The following is a 21715-nucleotide window of genomic DNA, read 5'->3' on the forward strand; positions in this document are numbered from 1 at the left end:
TATAGCTTTCCAAAGGACAGATTTCTATTTCTTCTTGGGAATCTGATCATCACCTCTCATTACACTCGGATCATCTCCCCCTTCCCCACAAGCCTCCTTCTTACCTCTTTATTTCAATCAGCAACAACATTGTTCTCGGGCTTTCTCATTAGTGCACTCACACTCATCATTGCGCTGCATATGGTAAGTCCATTAGCACCCTTCACCTCCTCTCAAACCATCATCTCAAGAAGGCATTATCCCTCTCAGACCGTGGTATGGAAATAGAGGTTCACTGAGATTCAATGACTTCCCAGGTCCCAAAGCTAGTAGAAAAAGCAGCAGCTTTGCACTCGAGCTCTGGCGCCAGGTTCAATGGCCCTTTCCCCATTCTACGTGACTATTTTTGGTTAATAAGAAATGATAGTGAAATTAACGTGCCTATTGTTGGGATCACAATTGACATTTTCAAAGGTAACAATAACGTTGTCTTTTGCCCAACTTAACACTATTGGAGTATTGTATTAATGAAATATCAAGCGAGTGTAAGAAATGACACAGGAAAATCATGGCTCAGGAATAAGTCAGGGGCAAAAATGACGCTGACAACGCCGATGTCTTTCAGAATTCATGTCCAGTAATGAAGCAGAAACAAACCTAGGCAAGAATGCTACTCCAATATTCATATAAACATAGATATAAAAGAAAATAATCAAGGTTCAGTTTTGCCAATTTTATTGAACCAATAAAATTCCTACTAATAACAATGAAATAAATTTCTGCAAGTATAAATGTGATACAGTTTAACAAAACCCATTGTTCTGTACCTATAAATAGATTTTCAAAATGTCATAAAAAGTGCAGTTATGAATTGTTAACATGTTAATACACAGTTCCTTTATTTCAAATGTGTTTGCCTTGACTCGCTAACAGTTCCTTCTGCATCTGTTCAAATAATATTACCCATCCCTCCAAAAAAAAAAAAAACAAAAAAAAAGAGAGAGAGAGAGAGGCATTAAAGCACTAGAATATTACACATAAACCGATCCATTCCGGTCAGCTTTAGTCCGAGTTGTAAAATCAGCAACGTAAGAAAAATAAAACCTAGTTATACATACAAAAAAGCTTTCATGGGTTCTATAATCTCCTTAACTGCTGACTCATGTGGAGGGCATAATAGTTGCAAAGGCTTATATGGTTAACTATTTTCAGACTACATCTACAGCAGGGTCAGATTTGCCAGAACAAGTTTAAAGTGGCTGTTTACCAAGTTTGCTATTTTCAGAATTGCAACTATAAATGTAAGACCACCATCTGACACTGAAAACTGTGTGAATCCTAAATGGCATCAATGCTCTATTTGATAAAAGCTTATTCTAATGGAAAACCTTATATAGTAAGAGACTGATCTAAATATAGCAGTCTTAAAGATCACGTCATCCGCCTCACGTTAGTCCAAAGTCACGTGCTTCGTATAAAAAAAAAAATTACAGTAACAAAGCACAGGACTACAAAGGCAAAACATCACAGCTTCTGATTACACTGAATAAAAAGTACCGAGGAACGCAAAAGATAATTCTGTATTAATACTGATGAATTAAAGAACTCTAACAGACGTTTCACAGCATGCTACATATATCACTCACAACTTAAGGATAAAATGATGTCTAAAATCGAAAGATAAGAAGTTGGCAATCTGATTTCATGTGCAATTCAGCTACGAAGTCTTAATATATACATTCATGATGTAGCTGCCCTGCAAAATCAGGATTTAAAAAAAAAAAAAAGATTTCAAGTTCAAATCCTATTTCATAAGCTAAAGGATACATCCAGTTTTTCCATGACCAGGAAAGTTATTTTCAGGTGTGAAGGAGCTAATCCAAGTGGCAAGGCCATGTTCCAAGTTGACCTGACAGGGTTCTTTGTAACCTTGCTCCAACCATGCATGTGGCTATGACTATTCTATGAGCTTGGAGAAGATGCCAAACCGGCTTGTGGTTTGCTTTCTGTGTCTATCTTATTTTGGGTTGAAAAGAGTAAATGTGAAGAGAAAAGAGGAAGGGGGAAAAATACCATATTTTCTGTCCAGGGAAGATGGATGGAGGCAGAGGAAATATCTGCATTAGATAGAGAGTTGGGATCACTTTCCTTGATGAGCAAGGGTACCATTGAACTCTTATCTTTTATTTTAGAGAACCAGCGAAATTCAGAAAGGAGAAAACAGACTCAAACGTCACAAAGGAAACTTCTTGACTACCCAACTGACACATTTCCTTTAGCCTACCTTTTGATCCTTCCTGATCACATCTGGGAGTCCGCTGACAGTTTGTAAAGACTGATTCTTTTAAAGAGAGATGTATGATCAGTTTCACTGAGTAAGTATCATAATGCATATACTTAGTTAATCAGGATTCATAAACACTATTTTAGCATTAAAGACGAGGGAGTCCCTCTCCCTTTGATATTCTTTCTGTTAAAAATTATACATTCATTTTAAAGAGGTTACATTGAGGGGTGCAAGAAAATAGACTGTTTTAGCAAATGTATATACCCCAGATTATATTTATCATCTTTAGACTAACATTTGATGTTGTCCTATGAGCTGTAAAATGGGGTGTTTGTTCTAAAGGCTATTTTACAGTATGCATTTCATTGTTTCAAAGATTTCCACAAGCAGTGAAAAGAATCAGAGAGTCATCCCCCAACTACCCCCATATTTCTTCTTTTTCATTTCTGGAATTCATGGTGGTACAGTCGTAATTGATTGAAAGCGAGAACAAACATTTCAGGACATTTGATTTCATAACAAAAAACCATCCTCTCAGTCTCCATTATCCAAGTCTCATTTTTTGATTAGGCATCTATTCTATTCATTCCTGGGCCCTTCAGGGTAGGTACTAGACTCGGTTGTCAGGTGGAGTAGTTCACGACTGGGCGTGAAGGCCATCGGCAGACCACCGTAGCCTATGATTCTCTGTCCTTTCAAACAGGGTGGAGTTTGTCTTCAGGTCAGACAACCATTGATGGACAAACACGCCCCATGTCAGAAACCTGACTGTGTTCATCTAGAAACTACATCCCTCCACTGAGCAGGCACTGGCTAGAGAGGAAGACCTCTCGCTTCTTCCCCTTCCGTGCATTTCCTGTTCCTTAATGATACTGTCTGGCTATACCGGGACGTGCAGCCAGGGGACTAAGGACTACAAGGGCAATGCATTCCCTTCTCACCCCACAGCTCATTTCCCCCAATGAGAACAGGGTAGGAATAGGGGCTAGCAGCTTAGTCTAACCAACAGAAGCTTGAGCAAACACTTACGGAGCCAGCTTTGTGGTATTTTATCTATATTATACATGAAATGGGCTTCTGTGATCTAATGGGACCACCCACACATCCTTTATCATATGTCCTCCTGTTGGAAATCTGTTTCAGGGCCCAAATGACACCGATAAAACAAATGTCTGAAACATCTCCCATTCCTATGCCAGACATTTCCTGTTCCACTGATGGGTTACAGATTGATCTGGATTGCTGGAGAAGTTTAACGTTACATTCAGATACCTTGGACTAATGCAGGTACTTATTACCTATTATAGATCCAGGTTAGGATGGCAATGCAATCATTTTTAAAATCCTGCTAAACACTAAATTCTGCATGGTAAGAAATAGTTCAATTTCTGTATCATGTATAAATATAAAGATTCCTACTTTGATAGAAGGCAAAAATCTTCTATGATTTATTTAAAATATGGAAGTAGTATTACTGAACAACAGAGAGTGAATCCATGAAAAGGTTGGATACTCTGAGTTTATAGGCTCTTTGGGGATGAGGTAGAGGAGAGCAAGATATTTTGGCAGCTGGGAAAGGGGAGAACAGTATGGGACTGGCGGGATTACACGCGGTGCTGTGTAAGATCTGGCAGGGGGTCTAGGGCAAAGGTCAGCCAAAATATAGCTAGACGGTGGGGGGATTGAGAGGAGCTGGGACAAATCATATTCTTAATGAATGGAGAAAAAGTAACTAGGAAAAGTAAATGCTGGTGACGATCAGCAGGTGGCTGGTGATGTTTGGTTTGGATTGTGAGAAGGCGTTCAGACCAAGATGGGCCGAGGGGAAGGGAGGAGAGTGAGTGTGGTAGAGGTTGAGGCACTTGGAGGAAGAGAAAGCAGGCAGGAAAGGGTGGGCTTAATGCAGGCAGGAGCTCCCACAACAGGAAGTGCTCCTTTAGATGAGGTGTGTGATGCTGAGGGCTGCCACGCCCTAAGAATTGTGGTCCATGCGTTCCTTGAAAAACTCTTCCTTCCTCACAGGGCTCTCTCTGCTTTGACAGGTACCTCTACCTCCACGATCCATTTCTCCCCAGCTCTTTTTGCTCTAGGTCTCACCTGAGCAGACACTGCTAACGAAGCCAAATCAGCATGGAAGTAGTAAGCTCCACCTAGAGGGGGCATTGACGTTCTGTGACTGAGATGAATACATTCATGGTACAGTACTGGTTTAAGGAAAGACGATTGGCTCTCAGTCTCCAGAGGGATCTAATCAGGAAACGTGGTTTATGACGATGGCCACCACAGGTTCTGAGTACGAAATCAGGCAACTTAAATCTTGATCTGAATAGAGGAGCCACATGTCTTTCAGGTTGCGGTTCAATTGTACTATTAGCAAATTTCATATACTATTTATAAACAGTATTGTTGCATAATTTTTACTCCATGCAAGACCGATTATTTGCATAAAAGAAGAAAAAGTCCCCTTAGATAAAGAGACGAGTTTAAGGTCTTGCTTTCCAGAGGAATGATTCATTGTCTTTAAAACACAACATAAAACAAAACAAAAACCTCGTGTCGCCAGCACAGTGCAGATCATTTTTACAACTTGCACTGAAATTCGTTCTTTTCCCCGAACAAATGATCCTTAGAGTTTAAAAGAAATCCTACCATCATATATGCATGCACTCTGCATGAAATGGTGAACTATTTTTAAGTATAGCTCTTCAATTGTTGGTTGATAATTTCATTTTTTATGCAGCATAAAAATCTAAGATTTTTGATTTAAAAACTCTATAAAGATGGGAAACTTTTTTTTTCAGAAATAATATGTTAATTAGTTTTTAGAAGCATTTAAGATCTTTAAGGGACTTTATAACACGATTAAAATAGGGACTCTGGTTCAAGTACAGTTTTGATACCAATTTTACACCGAGTTTGCTGTTCTAAGACAGCCTTGTGTTGCTCTGTCATTATTACTTGGGTTTAAAGCCATGATGACAGGCCAAGGCCATGCCCCAGATCCCATATTAGCCATTTTTAGTTTAAAAAGTACCCCAAATGGGACAAAGATTCTTCCTGAGACTGAGACAATATACTTAGCTCAAAAAGGTGAGGAAAGTAAATATGTTGTTTCGTCTCAAAAGCCTGTCTTCCTCTAACTGTCACGAGTCCATCTAAGGAAGCCTAATCTGAAGGCTCCCAGGAGGGACCCGCCTGGCCACTCCTGCTGGCAGGGGACTGGGTTAAAGATTTACTTTCAGCGGGGAGAGTCTTTAGTTGATCTGCGAAATTAAGAATTACAACTAAAGTTGGAAAACTTGCAACTCAAAAGAGACATCAATCAAGCATCCGTATCACTGGGTTATTAGACTCACGTGAAAATAATAAGCAACGGAGTCAGAGACTTCACATTCACATGTGCTTTTTTTCACATCCACGTGCACATCTAAATTTGGCACAATGTGAGCCCAAGGGGTGGGTGAGTGTATCGTATCATCACATCGTTACACCAATTGAACCAGGTATCTCTTTGAAAAATATCACATTTGAATATAAAAAGCTATCCTATAAATTACTACATAGTAAATTCAATACTCTGAAAAAATACCACCCTGGAAAACCGCATCAGAATTTCAAGTTTGCATTAAGTGAAGCTCACAGCAGACTCGCTGTACAATGGCATTCCCAACCTGGAAGGCTGCGCGTGCTGCATCCTGGCAGGTGCATTAGCGCCTTCAGAAGTCAATCTTTTCTAGGCTGATTCAGTGAGGTTCATAAATACATTGTTTTGTTTTTGTTTGTCGTTCCAAGTCAACTGATTTTCCTGATTAGTGATGAGATAGATCGATGCTGAGCTAAAAAGAAACTTTGCTAGGAAAGAGATCTAGTAAAGGCACTAATATTTCCACAACTCAAACTCCAACTACTTACATTTCTGGGGCAGGGGGGCGGGGAGGGGGGACACAAAAACAAAAACTGAGTGGCCATTTTAGTTACTTAAATCTTATTTCCCCTTTTGGTCTAAAGCTCATATGGTGTTCTGTGAGAATTTCTCCTCCTTTTCAATATACAAAAATCACTTTTCATCCTGTAATACAGGTCACCTGCACAAAAACTAGGGCTATTAACTGAAAGAATGCTAGTAAAACAAACAAAAAACACATGTCAAGGATAAAGGATACCCTCCACTTGAAAGAACTAAAACTAGAAAAGTCAAATGGCTATACATGTTGTCATTCATGTTTTGCCATTCTTCTAAACACTTTCTTTGTAGCTAATACATATCTATATAATGTGATATGGAATAAAATCAACATATGGCATATGCAATAAACAAGACAGAATAGATCCGGCATGGGTTCATTGAATAATCTTTTTAAATAAACCACCCTGTCTTTAAAAATATTAGTCATTTTTTTTTTTCCTCCCATGGAAGATTTTAAACAAGATCCTGGAATCTAAAAATGCAGAACTACCACACAGTCATAGGTTTACAGTCATCTTTCTATTTTCTTATCTGAAACAAAACCTAAAAGAAAGCAAAGGAATGGATTGTACCAGAAAAAGATGATGAATGGAAGGGGAAAAATGACTGAACCGAACACCAGTCCACACTTCTTGCATGAGAGAAAAAAAGTAAGTCCTATGTAACAAGTCAGTCAGTCTAAAATGAAATCTTTGTGGGAACTCCAGCAGAAAAGTTTAACTATATTATTCACTATGGAGAAAGGGACCTTTTTTTTAAAAAAAAATGAGTATGTCTGTGTAAAATTCAAGTCACCCTTAATTAACCAAAAAGTGTTTAAGCAGTGCAGTCGTGTCCTACTGGATAGCTGTGAGCATCTCTTTAGGCACTTCACTGGTTCATTAACATAATACAAATTAAAGCTATAAACACATAATGTTGTGCTCTGTGAAGATAGTCTAATCCAGCAACAGAAACCAATGCAAAAATGTGACTTTTTGAATGCTTTTTCCTCCCTTAAAGACCTGATATCTTTTTTTTTTAACCAGTTGTCCGAAGAGATTTTTTTCTGGGGAAGGGGATGCTTTGGCATTGCAAAAGGAACATGGTTCAACCCCAGGAAGGCGAAAGCCTTGTGCAATAAAGAAATTCCAACACAATTTCTTTATGGCTCTGTTTTAAAAAGGACACTTCTGCAGTGACATAATGGGGGGAAAGTTGGTTGAGTATTTTTTTTAAACATATTGCACTCTTTTGCTGTCGTTGTTCAATCACATTAATGCATAGAAACACAATTGTTACCTTTGAATAATAAACTGCTTAACCTAGCATAAGAAAAACCATGGAAAATAAGTTCTAATAGCCTAAGAGGAAAAAAAAATATAGGTATCTTAACCTTCCTCTGCTTACTGCAATACAGAAAACACTATGAGAAAAGAAACATGTGCAAAGAAAATTTTTGGTCAGTCTCGTGTGGGTACATGTTTATATGTGCCAACTAAATGATCTGTAAGCAGCACTGTGAGCTCTGATTATTTCCGATGACTGAGGATTACTGTCCTCGAGAGAAAGGATTGTGCATTAATTCCACTTTTCGTATATACATTTGATATGGAAAACGGAAACTTTTGTTTCAGGAGTGAAAGAAAAGAGCTGAATTTGGCATTTCAGTAGCATGCTATAGAATTCATCATGATTACTTTCACATTAAATTATGGACAATGGCTGTATCACATTTCATGTTATCGCCAATAGCAGTAAAAAAAAAAAAAAAAAAAAAACCCCAAACAGACAAATAAACAAAAATACTAAACAGTGCCTGACAAATAATCTCCTAGAGACACAGACGTGTGCCCTGTGAGCAGCTTCGTTCAACAGCGCATGCTTCTCCTCCACCAGATTTAGGACACAACGTGAACATTTTAGAATGGCCAAGAGGAGGTCATTCATTGGTGAATTCTGATATCTGATAAGCAACTGCTTGAGCAGATCGTAAGCGCTTTGTCCTTGTTTTTTAAAAAAAAAAAAAAAAAAAAGGAAAGAACAAAAATACACATACACATAAACCCCAAAGCACTGAAGTTAAGCATTAATAAACCAGGTTCATGATTTAGGATCAGTATCCAAAAACCCAACTACCACCAATGCCAAGTAGTGCTCCTCAGGATTATTTTTGCAAATTGTTAGTCATGTTAAGCATCAAGAAAACGAAAACACATCATTGCACATTACAGCCGCCCCCCAAAAACGGCTAAACTTTGACACTAGAGAATTGAATAATGTTTGATGCTACATCACAAACAGCTTCTGATGGATATCCTATGAGAAAAGGTCTTTACACACACATGACATCTTCCCCGGGTGATGTTTCAGGTCAAATGCCGCGTTATGGCGCGAAGTGCGTAGAGAAGCTCAGCCTGCATCCGTGCTTCCATTAGAAGCAAATTTACATGAACCTGGAAAAGAGAGTGTTACCAATTTAATGACCATGACACACCACTGAACAAATTAATTTTTTTCCACATATCAGGCAGGCACAAAGGTTTTTCATGGGTATCATCGGTACATGCACAAACACACGTGCCTGGGTACATTGATGCGTGTATGTAACAGAACACTCATACAAAGGCTGCCTTTATACAAAATGGCTTTAAGAGTAAAAACGACCCCTCCAAGTCTTAAAAAGTCCAATACTTTCATTAGGATAGATCTTGTGTAAAGCCAATCAGTCTTTGGGGTTATAAAATAAAGCTAATTTTTACAAACAACAATTTTCCTACACATTAATATTTTTTCCCAGTTGTAAAATTTTATATGGCTAAAAATCAGCCCTATCAGTAAACATTTACTCTTTGGAAAGCTTTTAAAAACATTTCTTATTCTCTGCAGACAGACCTCGTTTTATTGCCCTTTGCTTTATTGCACTTCGCAGATACTGCGTTGTTTTGCAAATGAAGGTGTGTGGCAACCTGTGTTGAGCAAGTCTATTGGTATCATTTTTCCAGCCGCATTTGCTCACTTCATGCCTCTGTGTTACAGCTGGTAATCCTCACAATATTCCAAACCCTCCACCAGCAAAAAGACTATGACTCACTCAAGGTTCAAATGGTGGTTTGTATTTTTTTGCAATGACATATTTCTTAATTAAGGTATGTACACTGTTTTTAAAGACACGATGCTACTGTACACTAAATAGACTACGATATAGTGTAAACATAGTTATTTCAGTGGTCTGGAACCGAACCCACAGTATCTTTGAAGTATGCCTGTACTTTGGGAGACACTGAAAAGAAAATCTGAAGCTTAAAGCAGCTTGGAATTAGTGTCTAGTACTGAGATATGCATAGCTTGCCTTGAGTCTTTTAGGTACAAGCACCTAACTTTTTAGGGGGAGGATACAGCTCATCTGAAAGGTTGAAATAGATACCCATATATTTTCAAAACTTTTTATAAAGAAATGTGATACATTTAAATGATTTTGTTATCTTCCTATAGGTGAGATCTATTGCTGGATTTATTCTAGGAGAAGTTCTACATACCACCAAGTAAATGAAGAAAATCCAATGCAAACACATAAGCAGAGTGTAAAGATGTACCAAGGACAGATGCTGGAGATAAACGGGTATTTATCTGACGTGTGATTGGCTCTAAGACTTCAAGAAAGTCTGCTAGGTATCAAGGTCATCATATTCTCTATCAAAGTCATAGTGTTAATTAATGGGTATTATGCCCCCGAAAGGTTTTCTTACTCTCAAGCTCAGACACTGTGGTATTAATGGAAGATTCTTGGACTTAAAGGATCAAAAGACCTAAGATTTAAGCCCATTCGTATACTATACTACTATGTTGGTAAACATCCTTAACACTCATTAGGTATTAAGTCATGAGTCCTATATATTTCAATCCAAAGAAATATCCTCATGGAATAATATATTTGGCTCAAAGGTCCTGCATTACTTTGTCAAAATACCAAATCATCAAATTGGAATGAGAAACTACTGTTCTCATAGATTAAGTGTAATGGCTAGAGTTAAAGACTCTCTAAATGGATATGCCTTCTGGGCCAAGATACAATTATACTTAATGTAACATCTCTGTAGGTTTGATTTTTATTAATTGTTAGAATGGTAGACAGTTTCCCAAATGTGCTTTTAAAATATCCATCTTCAGATCCAATCTTTCAAAGGCCAGTGCTAAATTTTTACTTTATACACCACATTGGACAAAACACAAAACATAAATTTAGTTACAATTCATTAGTCCTGCACTTAAAAACAACATTTAAAAAAAAAAAAAGGATGGCACTGATTTTTAAAAATATCTTCCTATATCATTTTTCTATAATCATCTTCCTATAACCATTACTTCTTATATTGAATATATGTCTATGGTAAATGTTTAGTCATGAAACACACCTTCTCTGAGTGTTTGAATTGACGCCAGTAACTGTCATACATGCGCTTCGTAGTCCTCTCAGGATAGCAGGTCACTGTCTTAATGTAAACCTTCAGGCTTCGTTCAAGTAATTGATTAACTTCTCCATAATCATAGTCATCATACCTATAAGCAAAATGATCACGTGCTTTATAGTGACAAAATCAAAATTTCTGATTTCTAAAGTTATATCAAGAACACATCTATTATCTAGTGATTAAACACCAAAAGCTTGTTCATTAATTTCTTTAACAAATATTTATTGGGTACCTATTATGTGCCAGGTACTTTCCATGTACTCTTCTAGGCACTGGTGATACACTAATGAATAAAATAGCCAAACATCCCTGGTTTCATGGAATTTAAATTCTATTGGAGAAAAAAAGAGAAAAAAATGAAAAAGATAACCATACAATATGTCAGATGGCAATAACAGCTACGGAGATTAAAATGGAACTGGGGGCTAGGAGGAGAGTTGAGATTTTCTTTTTTGTTGTTGTACGATTTTTATTTTTTTCATTACATCTGATTTACAGTGTTCTGTCAATTTCTGAGAGTTGTGATTTTAGATGGAGTGGGCAGGAAGGCTTCTCTGAGAGGTTGACATTTGAGCAAATACCAGGAGAAGGAACAAGTGTTAAGCCCTAAGGCAGGAGGCTAGCATTTCATGGAAGAGGGAATAATCAATTGTGTCCAATGACACTGACTAGTCAAAGAAGATGCTACTGAGAACTGGCCACTGCCAGGAGCCATGCAGAGGTCCCTGCCGACCTCAATTAGAACAATTTTGTTGGCGTGGTAGGAGTGAAAGCTTGTCAGGTGCAAGAGAGAATGAGAGATGAGAAAATGGTGACCGTAGACATACACAAGTTTTTTCAGAAAGATGTGCTATGCATGGGAGCAGAAATATGGGGCAATAGCCAGAGGGAAAAGGGGGATGAAGAAAGGATTTTTTTTTTTAAAGGTGATGAGAGAAATAAAGGCATGTTTATGTATTAATGTGAAAGACCTGGTCAAGAGAATAAAGTTTAGTATGCGGCAGAGAGAAGGGAGAATTGCTAGAACAGGGATCTTGAGAAAAGAACAGGAGATGGGACTGTGGGCCCAGGTGCACAGGAGCATAGACAGTTCATCCAGAACCTGAGAGAACAAAGACCAGAGTCAACGGGCACAGAGGCATCCGGACAGGCGGGTAAATGTAGCAGAGGGAGCTTTGGGGGTTCTCTTCTATATTTTCTGCTGTTTTTTAACCCAAACATAATGCTCAGTTTAAAAAAAAAAAAAAAGGATCTCCAGGATTTTGTATAAGCTTTATTTAGTAGCATGCAACAGAGAAACAGAATCATCGTATTTGTTATCTACTGTCTTGAATACTATAAATATTTATAGAAATTGAATTAAAACCTATGAACTTTTTTTTTCTTAACTAGGTTGGTCCAGTATCTGTTTTGAAATGTGAGGTCTCTGTGATAACTCGCTCTCTAGGATAGTAAATGGGCAAATAACAGAGTTGTTATTTGCCATTATACTAGTATCTTCTAGGTAGAGTGTTTCATTATTGGTTGATTTTTCAGGAAACTTGGGACTCATTAAGAGTTCAAATTATAGAAACTGCTTAACAAATTAAATTCTAATTCCATTTCATAATGGTTTTCTGATTCTACAATCAGAAAGGACATAGTATAGAGTCAAAGGGAATGTATTCATAACTAGAGATTTCCTGCAAATCTATTCCCATACAAGTCTTTAAAACTTAGCTCAAAAAGGATGTTCTCCAAAGAGCTTTCTTTCCTGTTGAGACCATTCAGTCTCATTCATTCATTTACTCCCTGACCTCTCAATTCTAATTTTCTATATTTAGAGGCCACTAGTTCATACTGACTTTATAGTTTTGCTTCAGTATTCTTAGTGAGATTATGTACACTTTATGAGGGCAGGTTCTAGCCTAGTTTTATTCATACTCTAATTATTATTCCTTCAAAAACCAACCAACCAACTAACCAACCAACCAACCACTTATCACAGCTATTTAAAGGGATATAATATGCGTGTTTTAATGTTCAGGTCTTCCAGGAAGGAGTCTCAGATTGAGTGATTCTCCCCTATCCCCAATGATTACTGATGTTTTTTCCCTCCTTAGTAAATTCTAACTACTGTATGTCTATATCCACAGAGAATTCATAACAGTTAAATACAGAAAAATACTTGTCTATAAAATATGTCTTTTTAAAATTTTTTTTTTTATTTTTAGGACCGCACCAGCAGCATATGGAAGTTCCCAGGCTAGGGGTTGAACTGGAGCGGCAGCTGCCAGCCTACATCTGAGCTGCGTCTGTGACTTACACCACAGCTCAGGGTAACACCAGATCCTTAACCCCCTGAGGGGGGCCAGGGATCAAACCCGCATCATCATGGATAGTAGTCGGAGCCACAACTGGAATTCCCTAGAAGTAATTTTTTTAAAATCTTAAGTCTGCACATGATATTTTCTCCCGAGAAGTGTATACTTCTCAACAGGATAGAATTTTACAGTTTCCTTTAGAAACATTTAAAGCTTTCTCCACGATGACCCTACCTGATTCCAAACATACAGTGGACGTAATTAAATAAAGCTCTGCGCAGCGTGGTCGTGTCGACGTCCTCGTGGGTGGCCATAGTGTTATAGGTGAGGTTATAGACCATGCGGAACTTCTCGTCAAGAAGGTGGCCGATGTCGGAATAAAGTCGGTTCACCAGGGAGAACCCGTGATTTTCCCAGGTATAGTCCTAAAAGAGTAAAATGCTGCCATTTACGAAACGGCCACTCACCACTTTAATTCTGTGTTGCTGATAAAGACGACCAGGGAAACAAGCAAGTGGAAATGTTTCACACCTAAGCCTGAGTTTGTGGCTTTACCCAGAAGGCTTCACATCAGCTTGTCGATGGGAGTGCCCTGATGTTTCCTCAGTGGGTCCAGGGTTTAGCACGACGGTGATAAACTCTGGCTGCCTCCTGTGGGCAAGTCCTATGCAACCTTTGTCCTCATCTGGAAGGACCCCGGAAGACCTTGGAATATTCCTGTGTGACCAAACCTATGCAGTCACATGGCTGGCGGGCAGATCACGGAGTCTGATGCACACCTGTATGCTCTTAGGAACCACATCACAACTACGTCTTGGGGGTGGGGGTGGGGGGCCCTTGAGCCCATAACTACTGATGTATGATCTTTTTACCAAATGGTTTTTTATTGTAAATGTGGTCATGTCACTTGATTTCCTCCACGCTCCACTCCTAAAAGTGAACATTATATAACTACCATGCAATACTGCAAGTAACTGAATAAAGCAGTTTCCCTTTGTCTCCTGGGGGTGGGGGGTAGATGTTGAAAGAATCACCCACCAATTGGGATATCAAGTTGGACAAGGCCAAAAACTAGGTTAAATAAAAATATTTACGGATTCTACAAAATGACCTATTGATTTCTCTAGGGGTCAACTTATTTACATTTTAACATTTCACAGTGAAATGATAGTATTTATTTTCTACTTCCTCTGAATCAAGGGCATCTCATACCTGAGCTCGGAATGTTGGCAAATGCTCCTCCCCTCGTCTGGCAAAGTCTTCATACCCGAAACCAGGGTCTTCGATATATCGGGAGACATCAGATGTTATTACCATGTCGTCCTCAAAATCTAAGGACAATAATGAACAATCTGGTGTTAAGGAAACCGTACAGAGTTAGAACAGTGCAGCCACTTCATTTTCCTCCACTTTTTAGCTTCGTGCTTTTCCACGGATTTCCAGTGACAATGCTGACTACATGGCTTCAATTCACGTAAAACACCTTTCGCTGAAGTTTTGGACACTATTTCATTTCTAAATACTGGCAATCATAGCCTTTAGCTGTAGTTATCCAGACCAAAAAATTGTGACTAAATCGAAATATCCAAGCAGCAGTAGCCAAGGATCAATACACGAGTTTTATTTATGCAGAAAAGAAAGAGACTCCAGGTCTTTGAATATAAAGCTTAAATATTTTTTTGATTTCTCCAATGGAAGAAGTAGGATGTTAGGAAGGAGTCGTGATGAAGGTGAAATACCACCTTAACTGAGGTTAATTCCTAAGATGGATTTTGTTAAAAGTAGACGGTGTTTCATCTGGACGTATTCACAGTGGAAAATCGTTTGGGTTCATTTTTAGCTTACGGAGAAGCATCCAGGGAGAAGGACTGGGTAAGAGCTCGTAATAGGGACGAAAGTGGACTTTTGGGTGCTCTTACTGACTTGCTTGCTAGTTCAATAGAAACGTACAGTTTGTGCAAAATTCATTGTTTTACACCTAAGATACGTGTATTTTTCTATGTCCATGACAGCAAAAGGGTAGACAACATAGGAAGTAAACATTAGAGCAGTATCAAAACGGCATTCAGAAAGATAGGAAGGCTGTAAAAATATTTTAAGACAGCTGACTTCTATATACTTGAATATTAAAAATTCACCACTGAAAAATTGTAAATCTCCAACGCATGTTAATTTGGTTTTAAGACAATTCTTTTTTAACATACTTTTCCCCCTATGTCAATCTGTCTTTATAATTACTTTTTTTCTGATTTCGAACACTAAAAGGGAATAAACAACCTTTATTTACTATCTTCTGCTCTCAAAAATGAACAATTTTTTTTTTTTTTTGCCTTTTTTAGGGCTGCACCTGTGGCATGTGGAGGTTGCCAGGCTAAGGGTTCAATTGGAGCTACAACTGCTGGTCTATACCACAGCCACAGAGGTGCCAGATTCAAGTTTCATCTCTAACCTACACCACAGCTCACGGCAATGCCGGATCCTTAACCCACTGATCATGATCAGGGATCAAACCCTAGTAGGGTTCATTACCACAGAGACACAATGGGAACTCCATCAAAAATGAACATGTATTTTTCAAATGAAGAGACTAGGTCCTTCCATGCAAAGGAGAGTATTTTCTCAACAAGTATTTTACTTAATATGAAATAAATTCATTATTTCATAATAATTAATGCATATTAAAGAGTCAATAGAACAATTTTGTGGCATAACAAAACACTGTAATTCTTAAGTGAACCATCTTGAGAAAGCTTAAAAAACAGGTGTAATTGCAATAATTCATCTGAAAGAACTGAGAAAGAGTACTACCTTTATTCTCTTTAATCTTGGCCATTTCATGAAAATCCTAGCAACGAATATTCCTTTCTCATGACTTTTAACCTTCCCTTCAGTCCCTGGCATGGAGGGATCAGGGTGCATAACATCGGCAGGAAAGTTAAAGTGCCTAAGCCGCCCAACTTAGGAAATAGCTCATTAAAATTCTTACATAACTTCTTTATTACACATAAAGGGAAGAAACTAGCCTTTGTCGAGTACTTGCAATAAACCAAGTGCTATGCCATGTGCTCAATATCTATTCTTCCTTTGTTTCGTTAATAGGAAAAGAAATAGACCCTTAAGAAATTAAAAAAAAAAAAAAACCTAACTGTAAGTCACCATTGTCACTACTGAGTGCCAAAAATAAATACACTGTGGGTTAGTTTAAGATGATGTGGAATATCTGTAAACATTAAATTACATTGATCTGAAGCTTTCAGGTGACTTTGGGCTCTCCAAAGAAAAAGCCCAGGCTTCTCCCCAGTCCATCCTCACAACCACTGTGCTATCTCCTTGTGCTCTAGCCTTTGTCTGGGTAAATAAAAACACTTAAAGGATGGTGTTTTCAATGCATTATCTCTTAACATTTGTGGATAAGGTTATACTTGCCTTAGTTCAGTTCATCATGTAATAAGCAATATAAATGAAGCAAAAAATCTAAAATGTAGTAGTAATCACTGAGGCTGCTGTGAAAATTAGGAGTCTTGTGGGTTGCAAAGTAAAATTAAACTGGAGTTCCTGCTATGGTGCAGGGGCTTAAGAATCTTACAGCATCTTGGGTTGCTGTGGAGGCGTGGATTTGATCCCCTACTCGGCGAGGTGGGTTAAAGGGTTTGGCGTGGCTGCAGCTGTGGCATAGGTCGCAGTTGCAGCTTGGATTCAATCCCTGGCCCAGGAACTTTCATTTGCCATGGGTGAGGTCATTTAAAAAAAAAAAAAAAAAAAAAAAAGGTAAAATTAAACTGAGACCAGTGAGTGATAAGTAAGTTCTATAAAACAGTTTTCCTCTTGACACGATCTTTCCCCCGACACGGTACAACCAGGTCCTAGCGCTATTATTACACCACTGGTGCCTTTGACTTAGTTTTCGTTTTGCTCATATATATATGCAAGTTGACACATAGGATTTTTAAACACTCAAAAATAATAAAGAGTAAAACCAAATAAAATAGAATTTATCATACAAATAAGATCCACATTCATTTCCCAAGTAGGAGTCAATCAAGACCTGTTTTTGGACAATTCTGTCCACAGAAGGACAAAGTTCTCTCAAGCCACAAATATTTTTTCCTAAATTTGCTTTAAGAAGTTATTTTTTTTTTAATTTTTTTTTTTTTTTGTCTTTTTGCCTTTTCTTGAGCCACTCCTGCTGCATATGGAGGTTCCCAGGCTAGGGGTCTAATGGGAGCTGTAGCTGCCGGCCTACACCACAGTCACAGCAACGCCAGATCCTTAACCCACTGAGCAAGGCCAGGGATCGAACCTGCAACCTCATGGTTCCTAGTCGGATTCGTTAACCACTGCACCATGATGGGAACTCTAGAAGTTATTTTCTTTAGAGGGAGTTTAAATTAGTACTCTAATCGATGAACTTAAAAACTCTTAATTTTAATTTTATCTAAACAAATATTTCAAACTCTGGACTCAAAAGAAATGGTATTTTGCATATCACCTGCATTCTTCTGCTCCTAAGGGGTGGCTACTAATATGATACAGAAAATACTATGTTATAGTAATGGAACTTCATGCTAACTTGAAAAATGAAAAAACAATAAAAGCTAGTTAACTCTGTTTCCAAGGTACAGAATATTACCCTCATAGAACACTTTAAACATTTATTTTCTTCAAAAGGATTGAAAAACTATTAGAATCTCTATATGGAATCTGAAACACTTTTATCATGCTGCTCAAATCAAGAAACTTGTACAGAAAAATAAACTTCTATTTCCATTTTAAAATATGATAAAAATAACTCAATTAGCCACATGAGTCATTTTTCTGTTATTTTTGTGTGGTCAGCAATTTTAGTACTGGGAATGGTTGGGTTAATAATGAAATTATTTATCTCTGATAATTTATAAATGATACAGCCTCTTCTATTAAAATCCAAATATAATTTTTGGCCTGGGTCTACAACTTGCTAATCAAAATTCACTTTTGAAGGCAGAAGTCCTTGCTCAAGGGTCTAAGAAAGTAAAGACTGGGATTCTAAAATATATTTTCAACATTAAAAAAAAAAAAACTAAAAGAAATAAAATATTTATGCCCTTCAAGCTCTAGTGGTCTTAGAGCAGCTTTAAAAAATTATGTCTCTGCCATGTTTCACTACCATTCAGCTCCAAATATTTTCTAATTTCTATTGTGACTTTTCTTTCACTCTTACTATTTAGACGTATACTGCTTAATTTCTAAACATTTGAGACATTTCTAGTTATTTCTGTTACTGATTTCTAGCTTACGTCCATTATGGTCAAAAGTTATACTCCATGAAATTGTAATCCCTTAAATTTGTTGATGTTGTTTTATTAATAGTGTATGGTTGATGTTGGTAAATTTTCTATGTGCAACTAAAAATAATGGTATATATTGAAGTTTGGGATAGATATGTCAATTAGTTAAAGTGTGTTATATGTCTTTAATTAAAAAAATTTAATTGAAGTATAATATATTTACGTGTTAATTTCTGCTGTATATCAAAGTGATTCATATATATATGTATGCATATATACACATGCTCTTTTTAAAAATATTCTTATTTTTCTGCTTTTTAGGGTCACACCCACAGCATATGGCGGTTCCCAGGTTAGGAGTTGAATAGGAGCTACATTTGATGCCCTATGCCACATCCACAGCAATGCAGGATCCAAGCTGCGGCTGTGACCTACACGACAGCTCACAGCAACACTGGATCTTTAACCCACTGAGCAAGGCCAGGGATCGAACCCACAACCTCATGGTTACTAGTTGGATTCGTTTCCGCTGCGCCACAATGGGAATTCCTAAAATATTCCTTTCCATTATGGTTTATCATGGGAAAGTAAATTTAAATCCTCTCTTTTTCTGGATTTTTGTCTACTTACTCTTTCAGTTATAAGGAGATGTATATTAAAAATTTTCACACACACAAAGATTAATATCTAAAAGCAAATAGATGCTACTAACCTTAATATAATACTTACATTTTAAAATATTGGTTTACCTAGAAGGTTCATCCTAGGCTCATTACTTTTCTTTGTTCCATCTGTTTTCCCCGGGTGATTTTTATAAACAACTCTTGATGTTCCCTCCCGTGTATAGGCTGATAACTTTCAAAACTTTATCTTGAGCTTAACACCCTCTCCTGTGCAATCTCTGTTGTTCCAAGCGTGGTTTGCAGACCGAAAACAAGGGGATCACTTGGCAGTGGGATAGAAAAGTGGTTTCTCAGGTCCTGGTCCAAAGGGACCAAATAGAAATCTGCATTTCAACACAATTCCCCAGTGACTCATGGAAGTTTGAGAAGCACTGTCCATCTCTAGACTGGAGGTTTTACAGACAATGTAACGCAAAAGTGTCCAAAATACGGCAGGTTGGGTGCCCTTTAAGGTTAGAAAAGTCATCATGATAAGGCCTCTATCTACCTGATCAGCTGCCTCGTCACATTTCCGAGCACCTCATGAGTTCTGTCCTCACAACACAGAACCACTGGCTCCTGTACCCAGCATCCTGTTTCCTTACCACCCGCCTTGGCTCAGGCCTGTATGCTGTTCACCCCAGGCACCGCCTGACTCCCTTGCACTCAAGCCTCTAAGACTTAGCTCGGAGCCAAGCAGCTGGAGGAAGTCTTGCTCTAAGGACCCCATCTGCCCACACTCCTCCCCACTCATGGCTGAGTCCACAGCCCCTCCACATTCTACCAGCTCTTGTAATTATCTTTCTCTCCCACTAGCAAGGAGAGCCCCCAGAGGGCAGGAATCATGTCTCATTTAGCCTGAAAAACCTTCATACCTACCACATGGCTGAGACTACAAGGGGTGCAATAAATGTTTGTCGTATCAATAATAAACCAGTAACTAAAACACAAAGCTTCTTTATGTGGGATTTCCTGCAGGTTAGACGCTCTGAGAAATTATTATTAAATATACTCAATTGGGTAGATAAAATCTTTCATAAAAAATCATCAAGGAAGTGATAACAGGGGTTCTTGTTCCTCCCGGTGAAACTTCTGAGAGCTATTGTTCAGGTCACATTTAACAGCAACAAACAAGTCATGGCCAAATCGATTACCTACAGGATTTATGAGACTGACTAACCCGGCACCTAGTCATTTTGAAGCCCTCCTGCAAACCAAGAGATGTCTGCTTTACAAATAAATGTTATGTGGATTGATGACTTGGAAGGGTTTAAGCTTTCAAAGTCTCTTGAGGCTGTGCTATTTTAATAACATTTACTATGGGATGTTCAATATCTTTTTTCGTCATAATTGAAAAGTTTCCCTCCTATTTCAAAGTCTCTCAAGAGTATTAGGGAAAAGAATGTGGTTTTAATCTGTTTTTAATACCAGAGCGAAGAAGCCTACCCAGCTTTTAATACAGAATGAACTCCTCCAAGTTCAATCTAAGAAAATGACCTAAATAATACATTTTTCTAAAATTCCAAAGGTTTCTCCAAAGAAATGCAAATTCAAGTGCAGGGTAATTATAGAGCTAATCTGGAAAAAAGCAGGGCGAGAACAGTCCTCCCCCATGCTCCTTACCCACAAAAAAGGCAGAGAAGTTTCTTACAAGCCCCATCTCTCGAAACAGTGTTTCACATCTCATTAAAAAGGGCCACCAAGTAGGATGGATTAAATATTCCTAACTTTATTAGCAGTTGGTCTGTTCTGAGTAACACTGTATCCAGGATAGAGTATGTTATACCAGTAACAAAGCTGAAGCCCCTCTCTACTGGATCTGAAATATATTCAAAGATGTACTAGCATAAGAGGGGAGGCGATGTTATCAGGGTCAGTAGAGAACAAAATCAAAGGAACCTGGCCTGGCGGGAGTTCCCAGCGTGGCTCAGTGGTCAACGAATCTGGCTGGAAACCATGAAGTTTCGGGTTCGATCTCTGGCCTCGCTCAGTGGGTTAAGGATCTGGTGTTGCCATGAGCGATGGTGTAGGTCCCAGATGCAGCTCGGATCTGGTGTTGCTGTGGCTCTGGCGTAGGCCAGTGGCTACAGCTCTGATTAGACCCCTAGCCTGGGAACCTCCATATGCTGCAGGTGCAGCCGTAGAAAAGGCAAAAATACCAAAAAAAAAAACCAAACAAAAAACAAAAAAAACAAAACCAAAACCAAGAAAACAAAGGAACATGGCGGTAGAATGGTAGAATCGTTTCGAGCGATCCATACTGAAAATACTGAAGTGGTCTGTCAGTGTGATAAGAACAACTAAAAGGCAAAGGCAGTGAAATTAAAAAGTACCTGAATGAGGAAATGAATGAAAAGTATCTCCAGAGACCACAAAAAGACTTTCTTTCTTTTCCTTCTCAAAGCGAGTGGTCATTTCTTCCTGAGACGCCTCTTCATCTTCCCTTTCTTCTTGAAGCCTTTTCATCCTTTCCATTAAGGCCTCTAGCTCACTTAGAGAATCGACAATCTGGAGCCAGAGAAGATAACACTGGGCGTTATTAATGTTAAAAGGTGTTCCGGTAAATGTCCCCATCTCCCAATGTCACCTTATGTACAGAGGACAGTTACTAAGTTTCTAAGTGCGTTTTCCAGTAACGCCAAAGAAAAGGATATGACAAAAATCAGACATTTCAGAAGCATGGTGTTTTTGCTTCAGCTACAAATACAGAAAGTTTACATGAATGGATCTATTTACTCTAGAATTTTAAAATGTGGTATATCTTAATTATATTATCACTTATTTTAAAATCGAGGCAGC

General features: G+C 38.2%; 1 protein-coding gene across 2 annotated transcripts in view; it reads right to left on the reverse strand.

Annotated features, from left to right (window-relative positions):
• Positions 1-697: 697 nt before the first annotated feature.
• The window catches only part of SESN3 (sestrin 3), a 72180-nt gene continuing 51162 nt past the window's right edge, over positions 698-21715 (reverse strand). Inside the window, exons 6-10 of one of the 2 annotated variants that reach the window (XM_003129758.6) lie at positions 21250-21424; positions 14200-14318; positions 13222-13412; positions 10628-10772; positions 698-8668 (exon numbers count right to left, since the gene is read on the reverse strand). In XM_003129758.6, coding sequence (XP_003129806.4) covers positions 8582-8668; positions 10628-10772; positions 13222-13412; positions 14200-14318; positions 21250-21424 — 717 coding nt within the window. In that variant the 3' untranslated portion in view covers positions 698-8581. Of the gene's footprint in view, positions 8669-10627; positions 10773-13221; positions 13413-14199; positions 14319-17099; positions 18725-20929; positions 21425-21715 lie in introns of those variants that run through there. The other variant, XR_014815051.1, reaches the window with a different exon arrangement.

Source organism: Sus scrofa, chromosome 9 (genome assembly GCF_054392235.1).
Source record: "Sus scrofa isolate SSC_HxYL_T2T_F1_AM1 chromosome 9, Sscrofa_HxYL_maternal_Yorkshire_Landrace_v2.0, whole genome shotgun sequence".
Lineage (NCBI taxonomy): Eukaryota > Metazoa > Chordata > Mammalia > Artiodactyla > Suidae > Sus > Sus scrofa.